The sequence below is a fragment of the Sebastes umbrosus genome, chromosome 2, assembly GCF_015220745.1.
Source record: "Sebastes umbrosus isolate fSebUmb1 chromosome 2, fSebUmb1.pri, whole genome shotgun sequence".
Taxonomy (NCBI): Eukaryota; Metazoa; Chordata; class Actinopteri; order Perciformes; family Sebastidae; genus Sebastes; species Sebastes umbrosus.
In genome coordinates, this window is record NC_051270.1 from 32,835,123 (window position 1) to 32,851,757 (window position 16,635).

At 39.7% G+C, this 16,635-nt stretch overlaps 1 protein-coding gene across 1 annotated transcript in view; it reads left to right on the forward strand.

Moving 5' to 3' along the window:
* Positions 1 to 16,635, forward strand: part of itga11a (integrin, alpha 11a) — a 69,937-nt gene that overhangs the window by 12,886 nt on the left and 40,416 nt on the right. The window contains exons 3-5 of the mRNA XM_037760248.1: positions 14,489 to 14,601; positions 15,113 to 15,204; positions 16,492 to 16,606. Coding sequence (XP_037616176.1) covers positions 14,489 to 14,601; positions 15,113 to 15,204; positions 16,492 to 16,606 — 320 coding nt within the window. The remainder of the gene's footprint in view (positions 1 to 14,488; positions 14,602 to 15,112; positions 15,205 to 16,491; positions 16,607 to 16,635) is intronic.

The window sequence follows — 16,635 nt, forward strand, 5'->3', positions numbered from 1 at the left end:
TCCTATCTATATTCTGAAGGTTTTTACAGAGGGGTTTGTTCATATATCATTCATAGCGCGATTTTTACAACATATTATTCCTAAAAACATGGTGAAAATTGATGACAGTTGACAGTAAATGAAACAAGAGTTTTGAACCTGGCTTTATCCAATGTTGAGATTTCTGTTCTGGAAATGTATTAAATTTAATAAGATAATGCCTCATTTGCATAGCTAAACGTACTTTTTCAGAAAACTTGTAATTCAAAAAATAATTGTCTTAATGTAAGTAATCAGCTGGGGAAGGTCCATGGTGAGATTCATTAGTTAAAAATGTTCACCTGGGGTGTCTCCCCTTAAAATCAATTGATTTCAGCAACTGGAAAAATGCTGTATTGACATTATTATGGCTTCTGACACCACAATGACCACTTGAATTACAGTGTCCAACTTCTATCATCTATATTTTATGGCACAATTATAATTTATATGTGTAGCTTCTGTAAAACAGCCAGAGTTGACCTTTGTGATCTATGGCTGAGATTAAGAGGTCAAGTACATAATAACTGTTAAACACATGTGACAACAAGCTATTAATGCTGACAGACTGTCTGACTTGGCAGTGAGACATTTTTCCCCTCAGAATGATAGTGATCTACTGTACCTCTCCTGTGGTGTGCAAAGTTTCCTCCCATTAATTTGTGCTCGCAAAACAAACTGTAGTTGTGAGCTGGATACCTCACATTCATCACGTTACCTCATAGCACAAACAGACTCCTGATGCACGCTATTATTAGGCCAACTGGCACCGTGTGGTGGCCAAAATTAGTCTCTGGCTTCACCAAAATGTCTGGTAGCAAACAGTGTGCTAGAACCGATGCCGAGTTCCAGCTGTGCTTCTGTGTGTGTGTGAATCATTAGTACTGTTTATATATATTCCCCCTTTTTTATAAGTCTGTTTTTTCTCTCTGACTTCAATGATTTCCAGACGAGGAAATGATAGCATTGGCAGTTTGTTTAAATGCTTAAAACAACCTTTGTTTACTATTTTCTGACAAGTGAATAATGACTGTCCCCTCCCAAGTAGCTTCATTTGTTAGGGTGGATGCTTCGGTGTCCAATGCATGTGACCGTGACCATGGTTTGCATCTTGTTTTAACCATGAAAGTTAAAGATAACCAGATCTTTTCTTAACCATACACACAGTCTTGGTTGCCTTAGGCCGAGTTCAGACAGACAAAAGCACTGTGTGAAGAAATGCAGCCCCATCATTGGCAAAGAAAGTTGAAGCTGGCTCAACTTTCGCAGCAATATAACACAGCTTCATTTGGAAAAAATATTGCATCGACCAAATAAAGACATACAAACTAACATTGCTGGTATTTGTAACATGGACGCTGTATTACTGTTTACCTTGTGACCATTGTGACGAACATACAGTAAAGCAATTGCCGCCGTGCTAAATTTCCAGAGCATTAAAATCCTTCCTCACAATAATGTAAACTGCTGTGTAGCATTTTGGCATCAGAATCACGGTCATATACATGAACTAGACTCAAACTGGACTTTTTATCACGTAGAACCGAGAGGCGGTAAAGTTGGATCATATTTCATTGTTCTACAAGTAGCTGTTCAATCTACTGGGCAAAATGTGTGTCCAGCAAGTGATCATCAAACTACCTATAAGAAAACCCTGAACCTTAACCATAAGGGTGATATTTCAGAAAACACTCACATCAGTTAAAGCATAAGGTTAACATAAGCGTTGTTAGTTGTATTTTATCTGATTATTGTTGCAACAACATTGTGGTAGAAGTGGGCTTTGGATCATTAAGAATTTATCGGTCATTATTTACCTCAAAGAACAGCTCAATGGTATAATTCTAGTTTTTACGCTAAGCACTGCTCTGCTAACATAATGAGTCCAGTGTTCAGTATATGCAGTAAATTGCATACTGGGCTTACTGTCCCATGCTGATTGGTTTTACTGTTCCTCTTGGCAAGTCATCCATCCTCCATCACCCCTGGGCAGCCTGAGATATGAGGTATATAGTGTGTAAGTGTGTATGTGTGTGTGAAAAGAGAGTATTGTATTCACGTAAAGAAGCTTTACAATATTGCACTTAGCAATGAAATCACTATATTTTGCTGCCTGATAAAATCCCAGATCAACTGTTAGTAACCTCAAAGTAAAAAAAGAAGAAGCTAGAAGCTGATTGAGAGCATTCCACTGTGTGTGTGTTTGTGTGTGTGTGTGTGTGTGTGTGTGTGTGTGTGTATTTATATTTTTGTGAGGCCCAATTTAAGTTTTAGACCGTGAAACTGAGACATTTTTGGGAAGCGCTAGGGCTAAGATTTGACTTTTGGGTTGAATTTACAATCTCGAAGATCTCCGTTTTGTTCTCTTTGGCTATAAGCGATAATTGCAGGTGTGTTTTGGAATCTCACTTCCCTTCATTATGCCGCTTGTGAGTTTTCCTGGGAATGTCACCACAGACACCCAGTTCGTAATACTGCAAATGCAAGGGCTTTCATCAGTGGGCCACAAGCTCAATCATCATAGTGTTTCCTCATTCTGCGATAGATAATGACTTATTTCAATGAAAATCTTCAAGATTATTACTTTAAATTTAGAATCAGGCGCAGGTTCAGGTCAGGCTTGTAATGGTTACAGGGTGTCTGGTGATTTTCTTTTTCTTTATTATTGTCAATAAATCCCATAAAATAGTCCAAAACCAACAATGAATTGATCCTACTAACAGGGCAGGAATTTCACAATTTTCCCCTATGCCCCATCAGTTTGGCCTTATGCCCCTCAAAAAATGATATGCCCTGCAGCCACAGTGGCCTTGATGCCCCGGTCGCACTGCCCCAGCTGATTTCGCCATTTTCTCCTCTTTCCTGTCAATACTGTTTTTAGACACCAGTGTCTTTTATTGTGATTCTGAATTTGGGCAACATCAAATGAAACGCTGCACACATAACCAGCGTTGGATTCGATTTCATGCCTGGTATTAACTGCTGGAAAACCGGGCTATTTATGACGATGGTGTGACACAAATGTTACCCCTGGATTTCACCGAGCACAGCTGCACCGTTGCAGCCTGAGCTGAAAGCGGCCACTCCAGACAATACTTGTTTCCACCAGACATGGCGCATCGCGTTTCAGAAGCTCCGCTAAAAATATGCACCAAGTCTCTTCACTGCTTGAGGAGATGCGCCCACAATCGACTCCTTCTACTCCGGTTAAAAACAGTTCAAAATCATCCTTAACCCTTAAGTTAAATTAATTATTTCCGTGGACTATAAATCATTGTTTTATTTGACGGCCTTGCTGCCCCGACATTTGGCCTTTGTGCCATAAAATAATTGACAACACCGAAGAGCAAGTGGCCTTGCCCCTAAAATGATGAAATTCCAGGCCTGCCTACTAACAATGTCTTTGTAACCAAAGCCTGATAGGGCTTATTCCTCTGAGCCAAAAGCCTCCATCTGAAAAACTATTAAAAACACATCAATGAGTCACGCTGTTTCACTTGGAGTCCTTTCATTGTAATGAACAAGGGCACTGAATTGATCACCGTCCTGCTGTCATAAATACTCACTAACACACCAAATGTATATTTACCGACAGCTCAAAATAGTCCTTAACAAATGCACAGTTTACTTGTGATTGAGACGTTTGGCAAAAACAGCAGTGCCTTTAAAAAAAAGTATATATTTGTGAGCAGTTTTTCAAGATGTACATCTTCAGTAGGAATCACACAGTCAAAATGCTTTGAGACACATTGTTGGTTCTGGTCTTTTCATGAGAGTTTTTTGGCAATAATGAAAATATATAACATCACTTATCCTTTCAGGTTTAGGTAAGGGGCTATTGAGTGCAAACATGTGTGATCTTGGTGTACAGGCAGGGACAGTGACACACTTGGAGAGTGAAGTGACAAACTAGCAAGAGCTGCCAGCTCACAGAAGTCTTCCTTTTGCACATGTCAGCGAAAGAGTCGATTACACTGTAAAATCCAACTTCTTTACCATTCGGAACAACCGTCAGCCAACCATGTCTACCAGAACTGAAAGGGTCTGGTGAGGCTGATTTGTGTGGAGTAAAGGTCACCAGGGACGCTGAGGTAAATGTCTGAGAACGAGGTGAAAACATTTGCAGTGGAAGAATAGTGCAGCCCAGACTGTGCAACCAGCATCCAGACAAATGGAGCTACAGGGATCAAGGCTTTGGCTTCTTTATTAGGTGTTCATACATCTGGTATAAAAGTGCCTTTATTCATAAACAGTAAAATAATAGTAGTGTGGAAGAGGTGAGAAACTCTTCTAATAGGTGCAGGAAAAGAAAATATTTCCGTAAAAGTCTGCTATTTTTATATGTTAACAATGTAATAAAGCTTTGTTTCAGTATTGTGGCTCTTGAGTATACTGTCTATCTCAACCTACTGTGACCCACTGTGCTGAGTCTCCCACTTGTTTAACACCTTTGTAATGACTCGTCGTCTGTCTCCCCGGCAGACGACTGAGTCATCCAGCGGAGTTTAGTTTTGAAAAGACTGTTTAGTCAGTGCAGCAGTGTGCGTAGGTGTGGGTATGTGAACACACAGCTGCATGCACAAACTCAAGCTGTACAGTATATTTGTATATCAGTGTGTCTGTGGGAGTGTGTGTGCAATTGATAGTCTAACGGTTCTCAGCTGGACTCAGGAATGTTGCAGGATCTGAGAGAGATGTGAAAACACTGTGTTATTGAGTGGAAAAGGATCATTAAAATTATGTTTTCAGTTTCGACAAGACTTGATTTGTTTCATCTGAACATCTAAAGCAAAGATGTTGTTGCTCAGGGTAGTTTAATCTATCACCAGCGGGAGCTTGCCTAAATGATGTGAGCATCCACTCTTTATCAGACAGTTGTAGAGGAAGTATTCAGAGTCTTTACATAAGTTAAAAGTAAAAAACATTCCATTATATAAAATACTCCATCACGGTACATAGGTCTTCTTTTCAAAATGTTACATAAGTAAATGCACATAACTATTAGTAGCAAAATGCACATAAAGGGATAGTTCAGGTGTTTTGAAGTGGGGTTGTATGAGGTACTTATCCATAGTCAGTGTATTACCTACAGTAGATGACGGTTGGTACACCCACAGTTTGGAGAAGCAGATAGAAGTATAGGCACGGGAGCAAAGTAATATAGTGCTGTGGACGGGGCTGGCAGCAAAACGGATTTTAGCCACCCAAAAGAAGGCTCACCTAAAAAAATCTATATCAGTTCAGGTGTACGCTATATTTAGAATATTTTCTCCACTATACCTTGCCGTCAGGTAGCCCTTTCCGACGGGGAACTGAAGCCGTTGTGTCCATCTATGCTCTCGCCAAAGCCACCAGACTCCATTGAAAAAACCTGTAATTTTACCCTGCAGAACACAGGAGTTGCTGGTCTACCGCTGCCTGGATCGGTTTGATTGTTTGTGGTATTGTGTGACTTTGGTGAATCTGAACTAACCACACCAGCACCTTCTGTGTTCTTTGAGGTAAAATTACAGTTTTTTCAATGGAGTCTGGTTGCTTTGACGAGAGCATGGAAAATGGCTTCAGTTCCCCATCGGAAACATAGGCTGTATCGCTGTCTCACAGCAAGATAAACTGTGGAAAATATGTTAAATATAGCGTACACTTAAACTGATATTGATTTTTTTCTAGGTGAGCCTTTCTTTTAGGTGGCTAAAATGTGTTTTGCTGCCGGCCCCGTCCACAGCAGTACATTGTTGTGCCTCCGTGAACTCCTGTCTGTTTCTCCAAACTGGGGGTGGAGAAGTACCTCATACAACCCCACTTCAAAACACCCAAACTATCCCTTTAGGTATCAATAGCACTCATTATGCAGAATGCCTTCATTACAGTTATATATACGATAATGATATATTGGATCTTATTTTCCCGGCTCCATATACTATTTATTCGATTAAATTATACTGTATGAGTGTACTTTGTTCACATGTTTTTAAGTAAAATGTCAATCTACAGAGAAAGTAGTAACTATAGCTGACAAAAACATGTGTGGAGTAAAAAAAACTGTTGCATACAATGGCAATACTTAGTACAGTACTTTGATTTATTTGTTTTCTATCACCGGTACCAGATCAGCGAAGTGATGACTTGTACTCCACGTGTCTCCCATTTTCATGCGTGTCAAATAAGAGGTCTGAGATGAATTTGTAGGTCTATTTGTTTTCCTCAAGATGAATGTGTTGATGAGGCAATGATCTGTCTTTGCTGATTAGGACAAAATCTGCTCTTTTTTGTTTCAAGAGAATGAAAATGCATCTTTGATGTGCCAGACAGCAGAACATGTGCTCGCCAAGTGTCAGCATTTCAGGGGAGCATGTCTGTCTGGTTCTGTATTCACTGTATTTCCAAATGTGACTTAGATTAGTCAATTAAAATTGTATTAGAGTGATACACTTATCATAAATTGCAGCAGACAGTCTACGCGGTTCCTGGCCATTTATGTCTTTTAACTTTCTAACCTTCACTTAGGTGGATTCACCTCGACTGAGCTTTTGAGACTGAAAGAATTTAAATTGTTACAATCACGGATGTTGCCTGTGAGCATCTGCGCTAGACTGCAGCGCTGTCAACTTTTCCAGTCTGATTTCTCATAACCCTCAGCTTTGTGTTTGGATAGGAACGGGATCACAGCTGGAAAGTGACTCTGTAAAAAAAAGCTTTTTATGACCCGAACCTGAAGTCAGAGAGGCATCCAGCTCAATTCGAAAGGCTTTCTTTTACGACCAAATATAGAAAGTAGTGTTTGCTGATTCCAGGGTGCTTGGATAAGTTATTTACAGGAGCTTGTCTGTATCTGAGATATAAAAAAATAGAAAAGTATGTGTAGAAGAAATACAGCAAAATCATTTCATTATTTTTTGTCCCCTTACCAAAGCATGTGGTATTTATGTTACCAGGAAAAAAAGACTATTTTCACAGTTTTTGGCTTCAGAGACATCAAGAAGTTGAGACATCTTTGTCAGGTCTGTTGACAGTTTCTGTCCATGTCTGTCCGCTGATAGAGCTACCAAGTTGAGGAAAGGTCACAATGTCAAGAATGTGTCATTTCCTCACATGTCTACTGAGCATTATGGTGCTCTAAACACTCTGCCAGAGCGGACAGTCTTTGGGGAGCTGAGAAGAAGAGCTTGGGTGTTTAAACCTGATGGGATACACGGACCTGCATACTTGAGTCATACACCACAGAAGCCTCCCCTCTTTCTACTCCCACTGTTTATTTGTTCTACAGTTGTACCAGGTCTCCTCAATGGAGACCTGACCTTTCCTCTTTAGCTCAGTTACGAGTTGAGCACCACAAAGAACTACAGGGAGTCTGTGAAGTCTTTCAGCGCTGGCCTTGAATAGTGTTCCCTTTATTTAGCTCGTTTGCAAAGCTGCAAAGAAAAGTGTTTTTACACCTCCTGAACTCAGTAGGAAAACAGAATTTGATCTATTGAATTTTAGTACAGACACAACACTCCCAGCCATCTGATGTCATCGGTTTGAAGTATTATATGCCATTTAAGTTAGAGGATAGATACCTGATACATTGAATATAACAGAAACAGGACACTATAGTTAGTGAGGTTGTATCATGCTTTGAGCTAAATGCTAACATCTGCATGCCAACATGTTCAAAATGACAATGTTAACATACAGATTTTTGGCAGTGAATGTTTACCACGTTCCCCATCTTAGCCAATGGGCAACCTCCGGGTCTGAAAAGTGAAGCCAATGCAGAAGAGCCTTAATCTGGCATTCTTTCTAACAGCCAGCAGGGGGCGACTCCTCTGGTTGCAAAAAGAAGTTTGATTGTATAGACGTCTATGAGAAAATGAGCCTACTTCTCACTTGATTTATTACCTCAGTAAACATTGTAAACATGAGTTTATGGTCTCAATCGCTAGTTTCAAGTCTTCTTCAATACAGCATGATGTTCATTTAGTAAATTATGGTCCCATTTAGAGTCAAATAGACCATAAAGCAGGGGATGCTTTAGGGCTTGGCTACCTTGTGATTGACATGTCGCTACCACGGCTTTGTCCGGTCTGGGAGTTGTCTGTGTTTTTGTCTTAAATTTAACCCTTTCACAGTGTGTCTTCAGTTCATGAAAGTATATTGTAATATTTTGGTTGCCTGAAAACGTCTTATTCAGCATTCGGTTGTGCTTAGCTCCACCCTCTTGTTTCACTTCCGGTTGCAAAAAACCAAGATGGCGACGGCCAAAATGCTGAACTCAACGCTTCAAAACGGCAATCTACAAACCAATGGGTGACGTCACTGGGACGTCCACTTCTTATATACAGTCTATGGTTTTAGCTTAGCGTGTTAGCATGCAAACATTGTCTAATTAGCACTAAACACAAAGTACAACTGATTTTAATGGGAATGTCATTAGATTTGCAGGTATCAGATCATGAAGTATTGGACATATTTAAATGTTGACCCGATGATTGCACCATAAAAACTATGTTCAGCAGATTACCAAAGCTATTACAGTTAAATCACAAACATGATTGTTTACCAAATGTTTTGGCAATGCATCTAATAATTGTTGACTTAAATGTCAACCACATGTTGAAGCTAGAGGACAAGTCAGGGGATAACCAAACGATTGATCCTCTGGGAACCATGAATATCTGTACAAAAATGTGTGGTAATCCATGTAGATGTTGAGATATACTTTATATATTTTAAAAGTATTTTGGGGGACAGTTTAAACCTTTATTATAGACAATAGAGAGAATCTAGCTACGGGGGCGTCCCATAGATTTTTAGATAGTTTACTGGATAAGTAAAAACTTTGACCTTCTGGTGATGCTATAGGAAAGGTCAGAGGATCACCGAAGTCAGCAGCCTATGGGGACCATGAATGTCTGTACAAATGTCATCCAATCCATCTAATAGCTGTTGAGATAATTCCGTCTGGAGGAAAGTGATGGACTGACCAACCAACATTAGCCGCTAGCGTGGCTGAAAATATATCTTGGAATGAAACATAGACAGCTCATCGTTTGAGCTGAAAGAGACCAGCATGCTTTGTGGGTCAATGAGTTAAAACAACAAGCATGTGCTTCGTCATAAGTCACCCTGTCACTGTCCGATCAATGCTCTCAAGTGAAGTAGACACGCTAACCGAATGTCTTTGGAAAATGCTTATGTGACCATCACAATTCCTCAGATTTACGAGGCAGCATTAACAAAAGAACACATATCCTGTGAATGCAGACGAACGGAATGTGATGAGCTAGCGCGAGTCGTGACATCGGAGTAGCACGCTCATGTTTGGGGGCAGGGATGTGGTTTCACAGCATATACATCTCTTCTTTCCAAATATGAATAACATTACCACATTAATGACAGCCTGGGCTTGGAGATGGCGCTTCCTCAAAACCCCAAAATCCTGTATCCCCCGGTAACCATGGTAGAAAATGTCCACCATGCATTCATTTCGGGTCGAGTTATTTCTTTCAGTGTCATTACCATTCCTGCAGTGATGATGCACCGGGGCGAGCACTCGACCCTAATTAGCTCTGGAACATGAGTGTTTGAACAGCTTCTGGTGAAATTCAGGAGGCTCCGAGGACCAGCGTCCAAGTCAAAGGCAACAATGGTCCCTTTTCATCCAGGTAGCTGTATCCTGACCTGAACTTGTGCTGCAGTGTCTCCTCTTGCCAAACGGGCAGCAATAGCTGAAGCAATAATCATGATATTAATAGCTCTGAAAATATGAGCACTGTTGGAGCCACTGTGGGGAAAATGACTTCCAGAGTTTGTGAGACTTTAAAAAGTTGGCTTCAGGTGCAATAACAGTGGAGCTCACTACCATATGTCCCTCTTTGATGTGCAGTGACAGACTGTTTGAACAACATTTCCTCTTGTCCTCTTCACTGCTGTAAAATGTCAAATCATAACTACACTTTCTGTGTATATGCCCTTAAAATACCACACATCACTTTTACAGCTGCCCTGAAAGAAGCTCACAAATAAAGATGCCACATGACATGAGAAAATAAACTCCTGAAGAGTGAAAGCTCAATCTTGACCTTGGAAACAGTAGTTGAACAAACAATCTCACCACAAGATCCACTTTTGTTCTGGGCATAGAAATTGAATAGGAGTAGAGCGGGCATTCCCATTCAAATCAACGTAGCAGGATTGTCAGAGCAGTGGCCATTTTTATGTGTACCGTTGCCATTGCGACCGTTGTAGCAGGCGGGGCTAACTTTCATATAAACTAAACCGACTTACGGCAAGTCTTGGACTCACTGAGGTGAGGTTGTGCAGTGACAAATCCTAATCTACACACTCTTGTCACAGCATAGGAAAGCACCTTGCTATCGCCAGATGAGTGATAACTTTGTTCGGCTCATTTTCTGTAAACAGTACACTGGTTGCAGAAAATGAGTTGAACAGCGGGCTGGTGGCCAGCGGCAGCGCTAGGTCGATCCCAGCTAACTAGCCAGCCATCCGTCTTTGGAGGTGCGTTCGCTGTCTTCCCGGCGAGCTGAAACCACGCACGTCACAGTCCAATTGACATATGCTGTCACCATAACAACTAACATACAACAAATACAACTTTATTAATCCCTGCAAGGCCATACTGTAGTCTGGTGATGAATTGTATGAAACAGCTCCCAGGTCAACAAATAAAAATACAATCGATAGAAGAAATATGAAAGAACATAAATATAGATCTAAAGAAACAGACAGTAATGATGTCCACAGTTCTGTTTTTATGTTTTTATGTACTTTATATACAGTAGTGTTCTTAATGTTTGAACTTTTACAGGATGAAATTCCTATGATATGTTGGAAGCTTGCTGAGATTAAAACAGCATATTATAAAAAGGACAAGACGGGGGGCACTTCTGGTGTCCGAATTCAAATGAAAAGTTATGTTGTGTTGTGTTTTACAGTACGTTGCAGGATTTTAGCTTTTATAGCACAAGCAGATGAAACCATTTGACATTTGAGCTGAATCATTTTAAAATTCTTGTTGAGTGCAAAGTCCAAATGCTTTTTCAGGCTGTGCTCATGAGACTTGCAGAAAGACAGACATTTTTTTTTGGACAAGGCGTTACTGATTTTTGGAGAAACTGTGAGGAATGTGTTGCAAAATGCTACAACAGTATTATTAACAAAGTCCCCAAGACGCCTTTGATTTCCACTGAAATGATTCACATCCACATTATCTCATACTAACGTTATGCAGTACGCGCCTTTCCTACTAACTATTACCAAAGTGTTTTCTTGTGAATTTGGAGGAACTCCAGGGATCATGAGCCTGACCTACTAAAATACTTAAACTGAAGATCTGTTTTTCTTTAATTGTTTGACTTTGACCTAGAAGTTCATGGAGGAGGTTGGCCACGGTCTGCTTTTGCTATAAAGTGGTGTCAAGTGTCTTTCCTTTGGGCCACCACTGAACTGGAAATTGCTCCTTTGCCCGCTGCTTCCCCTGTGATTTTCACTAGGACTGCACCGTTGTTTAAATTCCTAGTTGACCTACTGTATTTATTGGAGCTTTTCCAGGAATGTGATTAGTTTACAACTCGCCATTGAATGCTTGAATTGGTCAAGCATAGTAAATTTGAAAGAAAAAAGTGAAAAAGCTGCACAAATTCTTATTTTAAACAAACACCCATGTGAATAATGTAAATAAATATACCATTAAATGCACCAAAAAAATATTATTAAAAATAAATGTAGGCATTAAGTAATTGATACAATATGAAATGAATTGATATTCTGTTTTAATTTGCTTCTTTATTTTAGGGATGCATCGATCTGACTTTTTCAGTACCGATAGCAATACCTGGGATTTGGCCAAAGCCCAGGTATCACTATCGAAAAAGTCGGATTGGTGCATCCCTATTAATGTCTACATTTATTTTGAATATTATTGTGGATATATTTAATGGCATATTTTTTGTGGAGTCATTTATTTATTTATTTATTCATTTTCGATTTTGACATGTTCCATCCTCCATAACAAAAAACATACTGTGAGACAGTCTCATGTTGGGATGACATACTCGGTTCACTTTTAGGTCTCATGATTCTCCAGCACTGTGTTCAGTGTATTTCTTCAGTCACTGAATGCGTCCCTCATCATGTCAGCATAGTCATAAAATGTGATTGGAAAGTTGGAGCAAGAAGTGACAGTACACTTTAAATGGTAAATGGCTGCATTTATGTAGCACTTTTATCCAAAGTGATTTACAATTTGCCTTTCATTCACCCATTCTCTGCCTTTTACAGAACAATTTAAATGCAACACTAAATTACAAAGTTCATGGCTGTGATTCTGTGATTATAAAAAACATTATAACGACTCCATTGTACCTATTTTATGTCTTATCTATTTTGGTAAAGATTAAATAATACAGCTGGAGATAATCTACTGTGTTATTATTGCCGTCTTGTTCTCTGTATTACTGTAAATGATGATATTGTTGTATCTATTTATGATTTAACAGGTTTTATACTGTATATTGTATACGGGTTGTACTTTATGTACAATAGGAACAAATTCCCCACGGAGAGATAGAGCTGAGGGCGTTCTTGCGGTGTCATGTTATCTGTTAACAACATATGTTAAAACCTGAGGCATTCGGACATTGAGTCTTGTGACTGTGAAAGTGTTGACATGTAGAAATAGTGAGGCATTTAATGTAAAAATATCACGTGATAAACAGACACACATCACAAGACATATTGTGCAACCCTAAAGGACTTTCATGAAGATCGTCAATAATGAATAAAACAGTTTTCGTTTCGAACACGGAGAGTTTTCATCTCTGACATACATGTGAATTCTGGCTCCCTTTAAGGCCTTTATGCCCTCCGTCAGTCCTGAAGTAAACACGCCAGACTCCTTTATATTCTCCATCACATCAAGTCATCTAAAACCTTTTAGTGACATTTATAAGACCACACTGACCCCACACAGGAAACCCACTGGGAAGCATAGTGCAGGACTGACTCCTCACAAACACTACGTCATGTGAAGAGAATGTCCAGCACGACTCAACACACCGCTGTTTGAGGAAATCTAAATCCTATTATGGTCTATGACGATAAAATTCCTCTGATTTAACTTTATTCATCGGAAAGCCCTCGTGAAATTAAATAGTTATTTATCAGAAAGCCCTCATGAAATTAAATAGTTATTTATCAGAAAGCCCTCATGAAATTGAATAGTTATTTCCCTCACAGTTCCCAGTAAGAGGGGGGTTGGAGCTGATTCCAGCCTGAACAGACCAAAACATCATAAACCCATATTCCAGCACTAATTGCAAGACAGTTTGCGGGTGTTTTCTCATTTATATTCAAATGGTGCTTTCCTCCAACACACTTGTCACATATTCAGGTGTTCAAAGACTTTTTATACCTGCAAAACTAATGACATACCTCAGCTGTACTTTGTGTTTAACTCAACTCAACTTTACATATATAGCACCTTTTATTCAAACATGCAGCCCGAAGTGCTTCACATTCACACGCAAGATTAAAACAACACAGACAAAAGAAAATGCATGTAAATTGGCAAGACTGAAAATTACAACAACAATAAAATGTGGAAAACAAATACAAGTCAATAAAATAAACACCAGGGATACAATTAATATAAAACTTTAAAACTTAAGGCTATAACTCATTTGCAAATGTTAGCATGCTCACATGCTACACTGAGGGTGAACATGATAAACATTAAACCTGCTAAACATCAGCAATTTAGCATTGTCATTGTAATATGTAACTCAAAGCACAGCTGTGTGCCTATGTACAGCCTCACAGAGCTGTTAGTATGGCTGTAGATGCTTAGCCTTGTTCATTTACCCTTAGCCATGAGATTTTATCTCACTTTAACCAAGAAGATTTAGTTTCCTAACCTTAACCACCCTGTAACCATACTTTGGTTGGTACAGTAGGACATTGGAGGAATAAGAAACTGGCACACACATTGACACATTGGCAGTAAATGGTGCAGATATGTACTATGCAATATATGTCACAAGATACCTGTGTTTCACCATATTTTTCTAATGCAAAATAAATTTCCCGTAGAGATATGGTTGAATCTTGAATATCTGGCTTGCAACTGGTTGTACTGGGTGAGACTGTGTGGAACTGTTTATGAGTGTGAAGTCTAGTGCTGCTGGACATGATTAAACATGCTTAGTTAACGTCCTTGGATAAATAAAGGTTTAACATCCTCTAGGTCAGCCCATGTGTTTTGCGTGGGTCACTTATGTAAACAGCCAGTCGTCTTCCCTCAGAGGATTAGATACCACACAAAGACTTACTCTTAGAGAAAACAAAATGAGTTGTCAATCTTGCTCCATCACTACTTAACTGTTTACAGACATTGTGTAAAGCACACCATAATATTGATTTCACATTTTCAGTAATGCTAACTTTTTTGTGTGATTTTGTGTCTTTGCAGGTTATTAGTGGGCGCTCCGTATGAAATGAACGGCCCGTACCAGACAGGGGATGTTTATAAATGTTCACTGAGCAGACGAACCAATGGCAACGGTTGCTCCAAGCTCAACTTAGGTATAGTATCACAAAACACAACTCAATGTTTACCAGATAATCACAAGATACACCCAGTAATAGTGTCATTAAAGTACAACATCTGGATGCATGTGTATTCATGTATAAGTGTTTATATGTCTGCACACTTTTCTGCATGTGTCTCAGTAAACATCTCGGAGGCATGTGTGAGACACAAGTGTGGGTACCATACCAAACATTCCCCATTTTACTATTTTCTTAAATGGTTTGTGGACATTTCCACATGTGTGATATACCACACATCTCACCGCATGCTTCTTCATACCAGTTGCACATGTGTTGTGCTGGTTAGGAAGGCACATGAAGTTTTGTCAAGGAAACGTTTAGGTCTGAGGATGTAGACGCTGCTTTGGCTGCCCAGACAGCAATAACAAACCAAAGTCCCAGATGGTGGAACTTGTGTTTGGTCTCTGAAGGATAGTGCACGCATTTATGTATATATGAGTCTGTGCATCCAAGATCCTCTCGGTGAGATTCATTTTCCCTCAAGGAAGGATATCTCTGACCAATGTATCCGAGCGAAAGGACAAGATGAGGCTGGGGATGACGCTCGTATCGAACCCTAAAGACAACAGCTTTGTGGTGAGTTTAAACAGGACCTATTATGCTTTTGTGCTATCTCCCTTTCCTTTAGTGAGTTATATAGTTTTTTTGTGCATGTAAAAGGTCTGCAAAGTTACAAAGCCCAAATTCAACGCCATAGTGAGTTACACTCCCCCAGAGAAACACTGCTCCTGAACTGCCTGAAACGCCTTGATTCAAGTCCTGCCTTCTCTTCTGTGATGGGGTGATGTCACCAAGTAACACATTTGCATAAAACCTGCCTATAGCACAGTGGTTCTCAAAACCGCGTGACCGGGGTGGAAATGTAAAGCACACATAATATTTTGTAGTCGGGCTCTTTTTCACGGCGGAACAGTAAACAATGGTGTTCATTCAGACAGGTAGTCTGTAGGTTTACAGAATGGACAGATATTTAGCGGTGGGAGATGTGTAGAGACCAGTGTGTATTTATGTCTGAAAACTCTGGCAGCTGACAGTATTAGACATAAATATATATAGAAGACCTTTAGAAACATTACATCCCAGTCACGTAAATAAAAAAAGTGGTTTGATCAAGTTTAACCCTCACCCTACCAACCTATTTAACAGAGTAGAACTAGCGACTGAATAAGAAACAACCATCATAGGAAAATGTCAACTTATTTCTTCCCAAAACATTATTAGTTATATAATTAATATCATCTGAAGAAAAAGAACAGGTTATTCTTATTTTAGGAAAGTTAATTTGCGTATTGTGTAAAACAAAAAGGGGGGAATGACAGAAAAAGTTTGAGAATCACTGCTATAGCAGCTAGTTTGGTACGTCCTCAAACAAAGGTAGTTAGAGCGGAGCTGGAGCAGAGTCCGAAGAGTTTGCTTCGACTAACCGATCTAAACAGAGTGGGCCAGCTGACCAATCAGATCAAACTGGGCTTTTCAGGAGGGGTGGCAGGAGCTCAAACAGAGCGTTTCAGACAGAGGAGCGTTTTTTTAAAACATTAGAGCATGTTAACATGTTCTAATACAAACCCAAAATACAAGTACGAACCTGAAAATGACCATAATAGGTCCTCTTTAAGACGCATTGGATTTATCTTCTATAACATACAGTAATGGTCTGTTGCTGCAGAACTTTTTGAGTAAGAACACGTTTAATAAAATAGCCATGGTCGAAATGGAAAAAAATCCCACAAGATTGTCTTTTGATTACACGGTTGTCATACTGCTCTCTCCCTACGGAAGTTCTCTGAGAGCATGAACCTAACTTTCTGTAATATGCTGAGGTCGATAATGTTGCTTGTGTGAATGCTTTCTTTTCTGTTTCAGGCCTGCGGGCCGCTCTGGTCCTACGAGTGTGGCAGCTCTTACTACAGCACTGGAATATGCTCCAGAGTCAATGCGAGCTTCAAGTTCTCCAGAACCATCGCGCCTGCCTTTCAGAGTAAGCCTTAAAGTATATTTCCCATTTGA